The sequence below is a fragment of the Peromyscus californicus genome, unplaced genomic scaffold (genome assembly GCF_007827085.1).
Source record: "Peromyscus californicus insignis strain IS unplaced genomic scaffold, ASM782708v3 Scaffold_19__1_contigs__length_69161282, whole genome shotgun sequence".
Classification (NCBI taxonomy): Eukaryota; Metazoa; Chordata; class Mammalia; order Rodentia; family Cricetidae; genus Peromyscus; species Peromyscus californicus.
The window spans coordinates 51,312,605-51,328,529 of record NW_026294491.1 but is presented as its reverse complement, the minus strand read 5'-3'; the positions used below and the strand labels follow the sequence as shown (position 1 = coordinate 51,328,529).

The window sequence follows — 15,925 nt, the reverse complement described above, 5'->3', positions numbered from 1 at the left end:
GTCGATGCATGTGTTGCATCACAGTGCAGATGCATTGTTATGTCACAGTGTAGATGCACATGTTAAATCACAATGTAGATGTCTGTGTTACATCACGGTGTAGCTTTGCACAGGAGAGCTGTCTTCAAAGTGCAGTTTGTTTGATTTTGTTGTTGTTGTTTGTTCGTTTGTGGTGTTGGTACTGACAGCTGTCTTTCAATCTAGTTGACTGATATCCCTTTAAACACTTCTCCACTTTTACCTAAAACTACTTTTTTTTTTTTGTGCAACAATACTCTATTCATGAACACTTGTATTACTGCATCTTACTCATGCTTGTTACCAACTTAAGAAGGACCTCTGAAGTCTGACAAGCTTTAAGAGAATTGATCTTGGGAACTGTCCACTCCTCTGTGAAATACTTGAGACAAACATAGTCTAAATCAGTGGCCAATCACTAGAACACATGTTCAGTTTTAGCTTAAACTTGGGCTTGTACTTCTCCTTTCCAGAATCCCACCTTTCAGCCCAGACCCTACATACTGAGCAGCCAAAGTTTCAGCTGGATCCATCTACCTTTCTGATTCTTTTCCTTTTTGTCTCATTTTAGATACTGGTCAAAAGCTAAGTGCATCTTTTACCTGAGGTGTTTGATTTACTTAATCTTTTGCTAAAGCTCCTTCTCTACCATGTCTACTTGTTTGCTGTGCTATGACTTTGATGCCAACTTACATGCCATGGCTTTTTGTCTCTTCTCTCCTCCATTCTTGGACTCCATGCAGTAGCTGAGATTTACAGTTTATCTGCCCTAGGTTGTTTTTGTTTTTAAACTCTAATAAATTTGTCCTCAAAAATGAAGAAACCTGTTCTAGTCTGTTTTCAGGTAAGAGATATGTTAAAATACAAAAATATATTTGTAAGAGTTTCAATCACCAAAGAGAAGAAGAGAAAGAGAAAGAGGAAGAAGAAGGAGGAGGAGGAGGAGGAGGAGGAGGAGGAGGAGGAGGAGGAGGAGGAGAAGGAGAAGGAGAAGGAGAAGAAGACCTTAATTGACAGAACAGAGTAAGTACAAGGAGTGTTGTTCACTTACTAATACATTCATTCATTCATTCAAAGTTCACTGAGAGCTCACCATATATGAAGCATTGTGATACATGCTAAACAAAGAATCAAAAGTAAACAAAATCCAAACAGAACATGGTCTTTGCCATCAAGCAATTTGAACAAAATGAAGAAATTAAAATATGTTCACAAATGAATTGAAATATTTATTATTTCCTCTAAAATCTGTTATAAATTGCATAGGCTAGTCTATAATGAGAATGTCTGAGAAGGAATTAGCCAATAACCTTATTGTAAAAGTCATAAGCTCTCCGACAGGTGCCTTCAGTTTCCAATGACATCCTGCCAACACTTTGATAAACAGAAAATGACTAAACTGGAGCCTGGCTTCTCATCTCTGCCTTAAAGACTCTTATCAGTACTGACTGCATGATTACAGTGTGGGTAATATTCCAGGACATAATGCACATTTCAAAGTTCTCTGCAAAACATTTTAAATGATATACTAATTTAAAAACAAATCACAAAGCTGTACCTTGGAGTTGACATATATTTACTAAATTGTACCATTTAAACTCGTCATTTTCTCCAGGTATCAAAACAGCTTACCTTGCCAATAAGAAGGTAGTCAGAGCTCAGTAATGTGTTTATATAACATCAATAATCTTCCACTTTCAAAGATTTCAAGATACACTGGAGAAAATTTACTCTAAGACTTCACTGATGTTTGACATAGTAACAGTTCATAAAACAGTATCACTAATAAATTACATCCTTTTTTTTTACTTCTGTGATTTATGACCTCAAGTGAAAGTGTCTTACATAAAGTAATTGTTGGTACAACACTAATGACTATATGACTTCAAATTTTTCTTTGAGGCTTTAATGGCTTGTTAATATTTAGCATTTACTTTTTCTACTACAGTAACTAGAGTCTATACCCTTCAGTCGATTTTCTTAAGGTGCCAATCATTTTTAGCAAGACAGCAGAGTTTTAAGAAATCATGAAGAAAGATATGCATGGTGGCTCACAAATGTAATCACTGCAATTGGGAAGTGGAAGCAAGTTCAGGAGTTCAAGGCCAGTATTGGCTAGAATTTGAGGCCAGATGGGATACATGAGACCTTGTCTCAAAAATAAAACAAAACATAAAGAATTCAAGAAAAAAGTTCATTTGATGCTATATAAAATGAAAATAATTTTTAAAAAATAGTCTACAAAAGAGTTATTTGTAATTACTTTTTGTTGACTATGCAAACATTTTAATTTTTAATATTGAGTGTAATCATTAAAACTCAGTTATTAAGCATCATTAAATTAGGAAAGATATTAATTTTGAAAGTAGATATTAAATTATTTATCCAAAGTTCAACATTTTCAAAATTACAGAACAAAATTTTTACTTTAAAAATTGAGTATTTTAATCTTCCAAAGCTTGAAAACAACAAAAAAATGAATAAAATGCATATACAATCAATGGAATGTTTGTAGGTATCATTAATAAGCCAAACAATTGAAAAATATTTGCAATACACAATGCAGATTAAAAATTACAAATGGTTACTCTGTAATCCAAGATGGACAAGGGAAATGTAGGGAAGTAGATGGGGAGAAAGTTCTGAGGTGAATAACACAGGGTCTTAGAGTAAGGACAAACTAGGGTACGTTGGTAAGAAAAGACAAAAGTTTTTAATATCTGGGTATGCCTTTACATACTGTTCTATGCTACAAAGTTCATTGCTTTATCAGTCAATATGGAATCAAAAAACTACAGCAGTGCCATGCCCAGTGGAATCCTAAAGTTAGGAAGGTTATAGCAATTGAGAAGTGCCACATCACATTGGCCACATGAAGCTGGCTCTGTAAGCCTAGAGCTTAATCACTCCACAATATTCATCACAATTTTTGAGTCTACCCCTGCCAAGTAACTTAGTTGGCACTGGGAACGTGACAATAAAACAGAGGTCACACTCTTCATAAAGACAACAATGAACAAATATTTATAGATAGGCAGATGGATGGATGAATGATAGAGATAGATAGATAGATAGATAGATAGATAGATAGATAGATAGATAGATAGATAGATATAGAATGATAGATGATAGAATGATTGATGATAGAATGATAGATAGATAGATAGATAGATAGATAGATAGATAGACAGATAGATAGCTATAGATAGATAATACATAGGTAGATAATAGATACAGATAAAGATACAGAACTATATTTTCCAGAAGGCATTACTCTGAAGAAAATTTAAATATGGCAAATAGAAAATGATATTTTATGGCAGAAAGGTGGCTAAAATTTTAAATGGAGTAATGATAGAGCTTCTTTTAAGGCAATGCTTGAGTAGAGACCTGAAGACAGCTTAGGAATGAGAAATGCTAAGAATATTCCCGAAGAAAATTTTGCTTGAAATCCAAGTTATATTTATGTTAGCTGTGACTGGAGGACAGGATGAACAGGGTGAACAGAAAGCAGCAGGCATGGGGGAAGAGGGATGGGAGATTTTAAGAGTGAACAGGGTGCCCAAAACATGGAGAGTCTAGCTGTTAGGATTTTAATGACATGAAAAGGACATTTGGGGAAGTGAGAAGAGACACAGTATCATCTGGATAATACATTGAAGCATTCCTTTGCTTTGTGAAATTTACCTAATAGACTATCCATTTGTAACAGTAGAATACAGAATGAGCCGGATTTTATGGTAAGAAGCAGAGTTTGTGTATGTGTGTGTGACATGGTGTTTGTGTATGGGTGAATGTGTTTGTCTGTGTGCATATTTCTGAAGGTAGGTGCATTTACTTGTTGATCCACATGTGTGTGGAGGCCAGAGGCCAGGACCAGGTGTCTTCTTCAATCTCTCTCCAGATCAGATTTTAAGACAAGGTTTCTTCTTGAATCTGCAGCTCACTGATTCAGCTAGACTGGCGAGCCTGACAATCCCCAGTGCTGTTATTATGGAAGTGTCCTTCCCATGTGTCCTTATTTGTTCGTTTATTTACTTACTTACTTACTTATCATTACTTTTAATGAGGGTGCTGAAGATAAAACCCAGGTCCTTGTCAACTAAGTCACCACAGGTGCTTACTGAGTATCTGATAATGCATTTGATGCCCTGAATAAGACCTTCTAATGTTCTCTTTTGGCAACTGCGCTAGAGATATTAGGGTGGTAGGGGCCACCAGAGTGGCAAGAAGTAAGCATGATTAATGCAGCAGTGGGAGTGAATAAAATACAACCACATAGGAAGGGAAGAGGACAGACGTGCTAGAGCAAGAGATCCATGAGACCTGTTCTAGAGCCCCTGCTGTGTGGCTCCTCCGTGTGGGACTATTTTCCACCCTTCAGGAAGTTCACAAGTTGAACTCACACACACACAAAAAAATGACTTCCCTCTTTTCTAAAACTGGAATTTAAAAAAAGTAGTTTCAAATTTCAAAGATGAAACAGGAATAAAAACGTTATTTTTGAAAAGTTGGATTTTTCCAGTTTGAGGAACAAATGGTATCCCAAGAAATAAAAATACTTACTGCATGATCACAAGGATATTGGATAAACTTCCAGAAAAAAATAAAATCTGTGGGTATTTTGGGTGCCTTTTGTTCATGAAAATAGAATAATCTGGTGTAAGAAAAGTTGGTTTCAGATGAGAGAACTCCCTGAGAAAGATAATCATGCAAGAACCAGTGTTAAAATTTTGAGAAAAAGGGTGCAGATAAGAAAGAAAAAGAAAACATGGGAATGATAGGCAAACATAGGAAACTCAGTTGGTGTACTAATACTGACCCAAAGCTTAACTCTAAAGACTAATCCTAAACTCTAACTCTAAAATCTAACGTTAATCTTAACCACTAACACTAATCCTAACCCCTAACCATAACCCCAAACCTAAACCCTAATTCTAACCCCTAACTTCTAACACTGGCCCATAACCCTTAAGACTAACCCACAACAACTAACCCTAATCCTAACCCCTAACCCTAACCCCAAACCTAAACCCAAATCCTAAACTTTAACTTCTAACACTGGCCCCTAACCCCTAACATTAGCCCCTAACCCTAATCCTAACCCCTAAGCCTAAACCCTAAGCTTAACTTCTAACTCCAAATGCTAATCCTAACCCTAACCACTAATCCAAACTCCTAAGCCTAAACTCTAATTCTAACGCTAACTCCTAATCATAATATGTAACCCTAAACCCTAATCCTAATCCTTAACCCCTAACCCTAATCCTAACCCCTAACCCCTAAGAGTGCCAAGACCAGCAATGACCGAGGAGGTAATCACCTCAGCTGAAGACAGAATGCAAATCATTATTCAGCAATGATAAACCATGGGTTATGGCTTTGCTCAGCTCTTTCTGTCATCATGAAGATGAACAAATTAAAAAATTAAAAATGCCTCAATAATGATTTGTTTTAAAAAGGAGAGTTTTTTAAAGATAGAAATCCAGGTCCATTGATTATAAATTTCTTATTTTAGGCATCCTGGTACCTTTTCTGTATCATATTTAATACTCCATCTTAATATTCCAACTTTCATGCTATCAAACACTGTAAACAAACAAAAAATGGAAAACAAAACGAAGAGGAAAAAAGACAGGAAATGAGAAGTATTTGCTTGCTAACCAATAATAAAGGGAGAGTAGTGCTTTGGTTCCTACACATCCAGAAGAATGTGGATAGACAGAGTTCTTAAAAAATCAGAGAAATCATAACCTGGCATGTAATACAAATGAAATGCCACTTCAGGTGACAATGTTTATATGCTACCTAAAAAAGATGGTAGTAGACATGCTGTCAAAAAGTGTAGTCTAATAGGTATTAGTAATATTAACATTTATCACACACATGAAAATAATTTAATTCCGATTTAATTATCGTTGCCCATGAAATGCAATTTAGCTATATATGGTGTGACAAATGATGTGTTCATCACAGAATACAAACCTGCAAAGATTTCCCAACAGAAGCAGAATGTGTTAAATGGAATAAATAGAGAAGATGCAGAGAGCTAACTCTGTGAGACACTCTGAGAGCATCCCACATGGGGAAGGACACTGAGGTTGTATTATAAGCAGACCTTCATCAGCTGGAAAAGTTAACAAAGATCTTAATGCTAGTAAAACTAAAGAAGGTATTAAAGTATAAAAACAATATGTATTCAGAGATGTTGGTAGCTGTTAGCTGGCAGCTTAATCTAAGCAACTGATGATGGATAAATTCCTTTAAGCATCGCTCAAAATGTTCTCTAGATGGGCAACGGTAATTCCTGGATCTATAGGAACTGTAAATATCAAGAAGAAATCACATGTATGGACTTCAGAAGACTGCCAGGGAATTAACAATAATTACAAACAAATTAATAAGGTAATAATAGGACATAATCATATTTAAAAGTAAAAAGTCTTAGTCTGAGTAAACTAAAATATCTTCGCAGTCATATGTCCCAGTAACACTTGAGTTGACTACTTTTATGCACTCACTTGAAGATATCTCCTTTGTTTCAGACACATGCTGTGTGCTTTTTCCTTGTAACTGTCATAGATGTATTTGCTTGTCTTGGTTTTTTGAAGTGTACACACGGATCAATGACTGACATGGTTGGTCAGCTTTTATGAAGTTTAAAAGACACATACATGTTAAATTATAATATTAACTAAAGACTCACAAAGCATTTTTCTTCAAAGAAGACACAGTTTTCTACTTCTACCCATGTAATCTGCTGCAATGGCACTTTATTGTCAATGGAAGCATTTGATTGACTTTTATGAAGATCAATTATTTTACAACACAGAACCTCTTGATTAAACACACAAAATTATTTTTCTACCATTACAAAGCAACACAAGTGAAAGATTTACAGTACTATCTGCTACTGAAGGATTTCTATATACAGAAAGTATCAGATACATGAACTACACAATGAAATAAATTGTTAATTTATACTGTTGTTTACTAAATTCTATAGTAATGGGATATATGAAACCAAGGAATTAAGTTCCAAACAGCTAACTTCCAAGTTAATAGTAATGAGAGTCTGAACACATCTTTCAAAGTTAAACTATTTTCAAACTTCAATAAATTTAGAATATATTTTTCAAATACAGTTTTGGTATGTCTTAAGAATATCTTTAAAACTGCTATCATAATAATATCAGGATATCAGGAGTGGTCATGATCTAACAGACTTATGGCTTGTATGCAAATGGTTGAAAGATGCATTTGGCACTGAATGATTTGAATACTCAGAAATGTTGATTGAATGTGCAGTTCCATCATCCTACACACTATCAGAGAGAAAAAAGAATTTATTTCTTAGAAAAATGTTCACAAAATTATAATATATAAATGTAGTGTTATACTTATTGTCAATCAAACACACATGTCAGATACATGTGCACCTTTAAGCTGTCAAAGACTACATTAGTAGATTAAAGAATTTATGTATTTTATATTAAATGCAGAACTTAACAATTCATACTAAGAAATCTTTTGCAAGTCCTAGAATAAATAAATGAATGAGTGCACGTTACCCAGGGAAAAGGTTATATTCCTAATTATCATAATTAATTTCTGGGCTGCTTGGTTAAGCTTAGTGATAGAATGCAATTGATTCTTTTTAATAATGAATAACTTTTATACTACACTGATCAGAAAGCACATTGGTATGCATAAACAACAAAATTATGTTTAGTGAAAAGACAGATAATTTTAAAGGAAAAGTAATTATGTATATGACTCAATATAAGAAAATAAATAAACAAAAGTGAATACAAGGATAGCTGAATTAGCACAGAGCTATGAAAAGTCTATTTGAACAGCTCTTATAGAATGATGATGTAACAAATTCAACAGAAACCTTTCTGAACAAAGTGATTTTGGTGGGGAGGGGAAGACAGGCTCTGTCTTGCAGCTCAAGACAGCAACCAACTCAATACAGAGCCCAAACTGTCGCTTCACCCACAGTCCTCCTGCTTCAGCCCCTAAGCGTCAGGATAAAAACAGGTGTGTGACACCACTAAGAAGCTGATCCCCAACGCAGTAAATATGTCAGCCTTTGGAAAAGAATGCATTCAAAGAATTTTTAAGTCAGACACATATTAGCAGAAAACTATAACGCTCTATAAATTGAACTGCTGAAGGTATCAAACTAATGTAACTCTGGTTAAATAGTTTTACCAAAACAAGAATGAGATATAATTCCATTCCATACAGGATATCATTAATTCAATAATAAATATGTCAGCAGTCACTATATAGTGCCTATCACGGAAGCATGAAGACACTTGAACTGAAAACCCCTATAAGATCATCAGCCATGTTGTCCTCTGGATGCTCAACCGAACTGATCCCCTTGGGGTGTCTGGCCAACCAGCCTAGACTAATGGGCAAGGTCCAGGTCCCAGTGAGAGACTCTATGAAACACAAGGTGTTCATCTCATGAAGTATCTCTGAGGCTGACCTCTGCCCTCCACCTGCAGGGATCCCAACACACACACACACACACACACACACACACACACACACACACACACACACACACGGGCGGTGCAGAAGGAAAGAGGGAGGGAAGAAGAGCAAGAGAGAGAACAGAACAGTAGTGACATGATGCCAAATATTGACCAAAACTAGAGGAATTGACAACTTTCTTCTTTGGGAAACAGTGTGGGAACTTCTCAAGAAGTTAAATATGGTGTTATCTTATGACCCAGAAATCCTACAACTTGGTACATAAACAGAGATTTGACAACATTTTAAGACAAAATTCAGTACTTCTTCCAGCTTAGTTTTTTAGCTCTGTGAAAATTGTTAACACATTCCTTTCTTTATACTAGAAAATTCTCATTTTCTACAGCCTAGTAGAGGTTTGTTAGTTTTAATATGGATTTTTATGATTTTCTGAAACACCTTTTTGTAACTATTAAAAGATAAACTGAGGTAGAGAAAAAGATCAAAACTAAGCAAGCCTATAAACCCTCTCATGCTTTTGAATATCATCAAACATTTCCAAAATAGTGATGTTGAGTGTGAACTATTAAAAACTCGTAAAAACAGTATTAAATTCGTTACTATTTACATTTTTATTTTATGTGTACAAGTGTTTTGCTCGCATGAATATGCCTGGTGCCTGCAGAGGCCAGAAGAGGGCGACATGTCCCTTACAACTGTAGTTACAGCTAGCTGTGAGCCATTAGGCTCAGGTGATGGAATCAAACACACTTTCTCTGGAAGAACAGCCAGTACTCTTAACTTCTAAGCCATATCTGCAGCCCCTAGTGAGTCAAAGTCTCAATCATATGTGTACAAGAACTAGACACCTGGAGCTGGACACTTCATTCAGTAAAATGTTTACCACATAAACACTGGGACCTAAACAGCCAAGTGTGGTGGCTCTCGGCTCTAATCCTTTCACTGATAGACATACAGGTGGATCCTTCAGGAGATCCAGTCTAGCAGAATCAGGTCTAATGAGAGACTCTGCCTCAAAAAGCAAATTGGAGGCAGGCATTTTGGCACACACCTCTAATCACAGCATTAGCATTTGGGAGTGGGAGGCAAGCAGGTCTCTGTGAGTTCTTGGTCAGCCTGGTCTAGAGTTCCAGCAACCAGCGCTACACAGTGAGACCCTGTCACAAAATAAAATAAAGTGAAGGGGCAACTGAAAAAGACACCCAATTTTGACCTACGGCCTCCACATGCACATACAAACACACATGTGTACACATGCATGTGCAGACATAGACACAGGAACACACAAATTCTGAAACCTCTTACATAATAACATTTGCAACTTACGTATTGTTTGCCCTTTGGGGTAAGTTCCATGAAGCCAGACTAAACCTGAGAAATCTAACCAACTGACTTGTATAATGTAAGTTCTCCTTTGATACAACCTAAGATTTTTATTGATTTGTCTTTTGTATATATGTACTTTTCTACATAACTTAAATATAGAGTATTTTTATGGGATGAATTTCTAAGAGAAACGTCAGAAAATTCAAAGCTTCGAGGGGAAAAAAATGGATCTCAAGCAAATTCTTGAAAATCATGTCCTTCAAATAAGTTAAGGCTTTATATTACAAGCCTCTTCCTTGTCACCAATGGACTAAATATGGACAACTCTGAGAGCAATTTTCACAATAATAATAAATATTTAATGCAATCATGCAAATCACTTGTTTAAAATAGTTGCAATTTTCTGGCTTGCTTGCATTTAATTCTAGCAAGGGAAAAACTCCCAAGTTTTTTATTTTGTAATTAAAGAAGAGTGTTCTGTGTGTATGTCTGTGTGAGGGCATTTTCTATGCTCTTAAGAATTAGCCATCCTTTAAGTAAGGCCTTATGATAAGGCTAGCTGCATGTTAAGTTGATACTGTCCCATTTCGCGGTAAACCTTACTAATAGAAGGGTTTCAAAAAAACAAAAACACACTTGTTTCATCAACATACTCTTTAACATAATTTTTATAAATACCAATGAAAACTGAATAGGAAGGAGTTGTTAAAAATTGTGACTCCTAAGCTCAGCATCTCATTTATTAAAATGCAATATATATTATAATTATATATAGTGTTAATTATAATGAGCATAATATGCAAAATGATATTGCATATAAATTTTAGAAGATGTGAATCTACTGTTTTTACATTTTGAGAAAATACCAAAAAAAGGATAATAGGGTTCTGTTTTCAAAGTAGTGCCAATTTTTTTATAGAATATTCTTAACATAAAGCCTGATGCATCTTTTTGAAAAATTGGATAAACTAGAAATGAACAAGTCCATTTTATTTACTGTATTCATAATCCAACATTTCTCACTAGCAGAATACTGATGGAAATTTATAGGAAATCACAAGGGAATTGAATTTAGAATATTCATTCCACTGATTCACCAGCAGAAAGTGTGAGTACCAAGGGACTGATCCGAATTCCACCCTGTCACCAAATGGAGTAAAATAAAAATAAAATTAATTTAAACAGGCTATGGAAAACGTTTACAATATCCCTATACTATAGGCTCAGAAAAGGGTTTTCAACAAAAGTAAAAAAGCATGATATAAGTTTTGCCAATGAAAATATGCACATGTACAAAATCATCTTCTATTATAAGCTATTAAAAATGCCCACATCAAAGTCATTCCATATTGTGGCTCTTTGTTTTAAGCAATTCACAATTTTCCAAGTTACTATGAGGTATGACTTAGGCTAAGGACAGTGTTTTAAAGCAATAGTTCAAATAGTTCTAGGATAAAATGATAATTAACATTTAGCTAGACTTAATTAAGAAATATGCATGTATACACACTATATAGTCTTAGGTTTTCTCTAATCTTTAAATCACATTTTAGCCAATTTATTAGATCAAGTAGAATTCAGCATTATCATTCTGATGAAGACTGGTTTAGGGTAAGTTTTATTCATTCTTTTACCTATTCTCTCTGACTCTGTGTCTCTGTCTCTCTCTGTGTCTCTGTCTCTGTCTCTCTCTCTCTCTGCCAAAATAAACATGCTCTAGAGAATTAGGAAAGGGCTGGAATCCAAACACTCAGTTCAATACTCAGTTTACCTGTGACATGAGAGATAGTCCAGTAGTTAAGAATGCTTTCTGCTCTTACACAGACTAGAGCTCAGTCCCCAGCATCCACATCAAGAAGCTCACAGCTGTATATAACTCCAGCTCCAAATGGAATCTGATGCTCTCTTCTAGCTTCTTTTGGTTCCCTTGTATATATGTGCATACATGCATATGTACACACACACACACACACACACACACACACACACACAGAGTTACAAAATTAAGTCTTTTAAAAATACTCAGTTATTCTATTATTCTCTTTAGCATGCCTGAGAACAAAATCTGGTGTTAATTTCCTTAGACGGGAGCATCGATTCACTGAAGTGCCTCATGGGCTAAAAAGTGTTTGGAGAAATGTTGCCCGAGTAGTTTAAACACATTAAATGATGCACACTTTCCAATTGAAGTGAGGAAAAAAGTGTAAAATGATTGTATTTTACAGTATTTCCATTGCAAACACAAAGTCTGCCTGGATTATCATTATGCAGGCAACAATCATAATAAGCACATCAAGTCCAAACAACCTACCGTCCATTGTGGCAAGACAGGCAAACAGATCATGCTCCTGCCCAGGACTGCTGGAGTAGCTGCTGGTCTTACATCAAGTCTGAACAACATTACCATTATAAATTTACCCTTTTATTCTTTGACTTAGCTAAAGTCCACATTCCAAATGTCGACTTGTCCAAAGTGATACTATTTATTAAATCCTATGTGTATTATTATTCATTTGTTTTGTTTAATGAGATGCATCATTCATTAAGGCAGTGATCTCACACACCAATAACAGAGACAACATTTAGTGAAAATCTATGAAGCTGTATAAATTTTCAACCTTGATTCTTTTGCGTAGAAAACTGATCTCCAGAAAGGTGCATGAAGTTTGAAAACACAGATTAATATTCAGTTTAATGTCAAGCTTGGTCATCATGTACTGCAATATTTTCATTGAAATTTGAAAGATATTAACAGAGGCAGTTGAAATGATATGTTTAACACAAAATATTCATTGCCTCATCGTCACCTGGGGGAATTAATGAGTCCTGAGGAAGTAATAATGTACATCAGAGGAAGGTATACAGAGTACAGAGAAGAGATGTTGATGGAAGATGCCACTTGAACCCCACTTCCCAAATACTAAGAGCCTTTGTGGTTTCTGCAGTTAATAAGAGTTAAAAATGATCTCTCAAAAAGCAATTGTTATGCACAAGAGTGAGAAAGAGGGCAAAATGTGGCTCAGCATGACAACTCTAATGTCATGTGTTCCATAGAAAAGTAACATCATTTGGATTTGACTGATATTTGGTTAGAATCTTATCTCTTGTCTCTACCCAGTCTGTATACCTTGTCTCCTTCTGCAGTGAAGTTTCAAATCACCAGCCTTCACACTTAAGAGGTATTCAGAAGTGAAAGTCCATTAGAGTTTAGTGTTCCTGAAACAGAATAATCACCAGAATGCTAAAGCTAAGGACAACGGGCTGGTAATTATATCAAAATCTCACTATTTCTATGAATTCAGTCTCTCCAAACTCTATAGACAAATGTAAAATTCCGTTGGGTTCTCAGATGTTCATCTCAGTTTCATTCTCATGACAACTAGGGATGAGCTCTTCCAATTATAAAGTTGCATTGTCAAATGTTGTGATTAACAGAATTATAAGCAACTGTCACTTAATCGAGTTCACAGAAATACAGTATATCAAATCATAGAAAAGAAAGCATGGATTCTAACCACTTTGTCCTCCTTTGGGAAAACATCCAACGAAGCAGAGCAGGGAGAGAAGAAAAAGAGAGAAATAAGAATGAGCCACACATTAATACAGCAATGTCAACACAACGAATACATTTCTTCAAAGTGTTAAAACACATAAAGCACATGCTGGATGCAAGAACTGGGCCCACTTTCCTGAGTTTTAGACTTTAGACTAGTTCTACATTTAAAGTTTTCTTTGGTATCAGGCATCCTGAAACATATCTGTAATCCTAGCACTCAGGAGGCTGAGGCAGAAAGATCCCAAAGTTGGTATCAATCAATAGCAAGATGCTTCAGAGAGAAAACAGTATCTTAAAGGCAAAAATCAAAGGAAATCTTCAGAAAGAAATGTCAACTTGCCACATGCTTCCTCCTATTATTGAAAATACTTTATTAAACACATAGAATGACACTAAAATTCTATTAAATTACACCAAAAATGGTTGGAGACCAAATTTAGAAAAATATCTAACAATGAAAACTGTCATGAATTAAAATAGGAGAAATATAAGTATTTTAGGCATGACTTATTACATAGCAGTAAAAATGGCATTTATTTGTATGTATTTCAATATTTTATCATAAGAGAAAACAGGTTTATACACTTTCGTTCTTACACATAAGACATAATTTTAAGCTGGACCTTCTTTAATTTTATTTCTTGAAATATTTTTTCAAGTGGGGGTAATTTTAGTATAAGAGAAATGAACGAAAACAGGCATTAGTATCTGCTTCAAAGAATAAAAAGAACTTCCTAGCTCAGTTTTCTCTCTACAACCTGACTTTGACCCTAACAACTTCAATATACCAGCAGTTAACAGTGTGAGGGTTGGCTTGCCTCAACCCTGTATCGGGAAGTTAACAGCTTCAGCAGCTGCAGGTACTCAGCCAACACTAACCCTCGGCTGGCATACACCAACTGCAATTGCAAGCAACTTTCAGACTGTTACGTATTGTAATCACCTCCAGGACCTACCTGCAAAAATCCATCCCAAAGGACGTACTTACAAACACTAAAAATTGGAGGGGGGATTAACAAACACATCTTATGAACTCTCTCATGTGACATTGGTTTAAATTCTTTTTATTTCACTCTCATAACAAGTATGAAAGATAATACTACTCCTTGTTTTATAGCTAAGGAAACACTTGTTTAGAGATGGCACTGGTCTTACATTAAACTATAACATGTACTTCTTATACTCACTGTCTTAATTCCCTGGAAGAGAGTCTAGAATATCCTACTACAATTAAGACAACCAACTAATTAATACATGGTCAGCTGAGAAGTTTGTTTTCAGCCTCAACTGATTTTTCCAAATGAGAAGAGTTTCAAGAGTGGTTCAAGTTTTAATGGTTTAAAATATATTTATATCATATCATGCACATGGTTAAACAACATGATAAATACTTGGACTGAATACTAGGAAATTTTTAAGGCAGTGATCATCACAATTGTTCAATAATATACTACAGATCTCAACCAAAATATTCATTTGGATTTCTCCACAAATAATTCTACTGTCCTAACACAGGTAATGTGAGAAGACTATAACACTGGAATGTATTTTAGAGTAAATAATTAATAATATGGGTCTTGAATTTCACAAATTGTAATGTTGGGTTCTGCTACACCAGAATTTATTTTTTTTATTCAGAATCTTTAGCACAAAATATTTGTGCTAACTATGGTAGAGCAAAATACCATGCTCTCATTTCAGCAAAATTAGAAAATTTCTGCAGGTGGAAATACATCTCATAACCCTAGCATTTGAAAATGGCTTATTATATGTTCCTTAAATCCCTAAATACTTCTCATGAGATGAACGTGGCACTGATCCTTTGGCTTGATAGTAAATCTGAAATTACTATCACGGGAGTTAACTATTGCTTAACATATTACAGTTATTTTCAATGATTCTATAATCCTTAGTGATACGAAGTTTACATTTAATTCGAAAAATAAATGCTTTGAATGGACATTCTTTTGGCTTGAAATGGGAATCATAGATAAAGCTCCACATAGGCCAAGTATCTTATTTATTGTTATGTTCATCACTGTTCCATTGTTTTTTGGATCTTATAAAAATACAAAACACAAAAGGACATATTCCCGTGCATATCACATGCATGCTTTAGTCTCAGACTATGCAAGGGTTTACATGCTTGCAAATGCAGTGCCTCTGTTCGGCTCTTGGGCACCGGGTGTGTTCACAGGACACTCACATTGTTCGATCGCAGAGACACACGGCCTCCACAGCGTGCACAGAACTTGGTGCGACAATACGAGCAAAGATGGCCACATCCATCAGCGAACTTTGTCTTATGACAGATTCCACATGTCGGGGCATCGTCTTTGTGCTCGCCCTGGTAACGCCTTGCTTCCTCTCCGATTTTTCTCACTTGCTCCTTATAGCTTTCAAACTGTTGATGCAATCTCCTGGGCAAAAGAGACAAGAGAATAAACTAAGTAAATGAAGGAAGACAGAAAAGTCAACCATTTTTCCTAAAGAAAAATAAAATTGAGGTGTTTGAGG

The 15,925-nt window shown here is 35.3% G+C and overlaps 1 protein-coding gene across 42 annotated transcripts in view; it reads right to left on the bottom strand.

The window, feature by feature from the left end:
- Rims1 (regulating synaptic membrane exocytosis 1) overlaps nt 1-15,925 on the bottom strand; it is a 494,312-nt gene that overhangs the window by 266,815 nt on the left and 211,572 nt on the right. For 40 of the 42 annotated variants that reach the window (XM_052745291.1, XM_052745292.1, XM_052745293.1 and 37 more), the window contains 2 exons: nt 15,615-15,828; nt 13,368-13,379 (listed from right to left, as the gene is read on the bottom strand). In XM_052745291.1, coding sequence (XP_052601251.1) covers nt 13,368-13,379; nt 15,615-15,828 — 226 coding nt within the window. The remainder of the gene's footprint in view (nt 1-13,367; nt 13,380-15,614; nt 15,829-15,925) is intronic. The other 2 variants (XM_052745295.1, XM_052745300.1) reach the window with 1 other exon arrangement.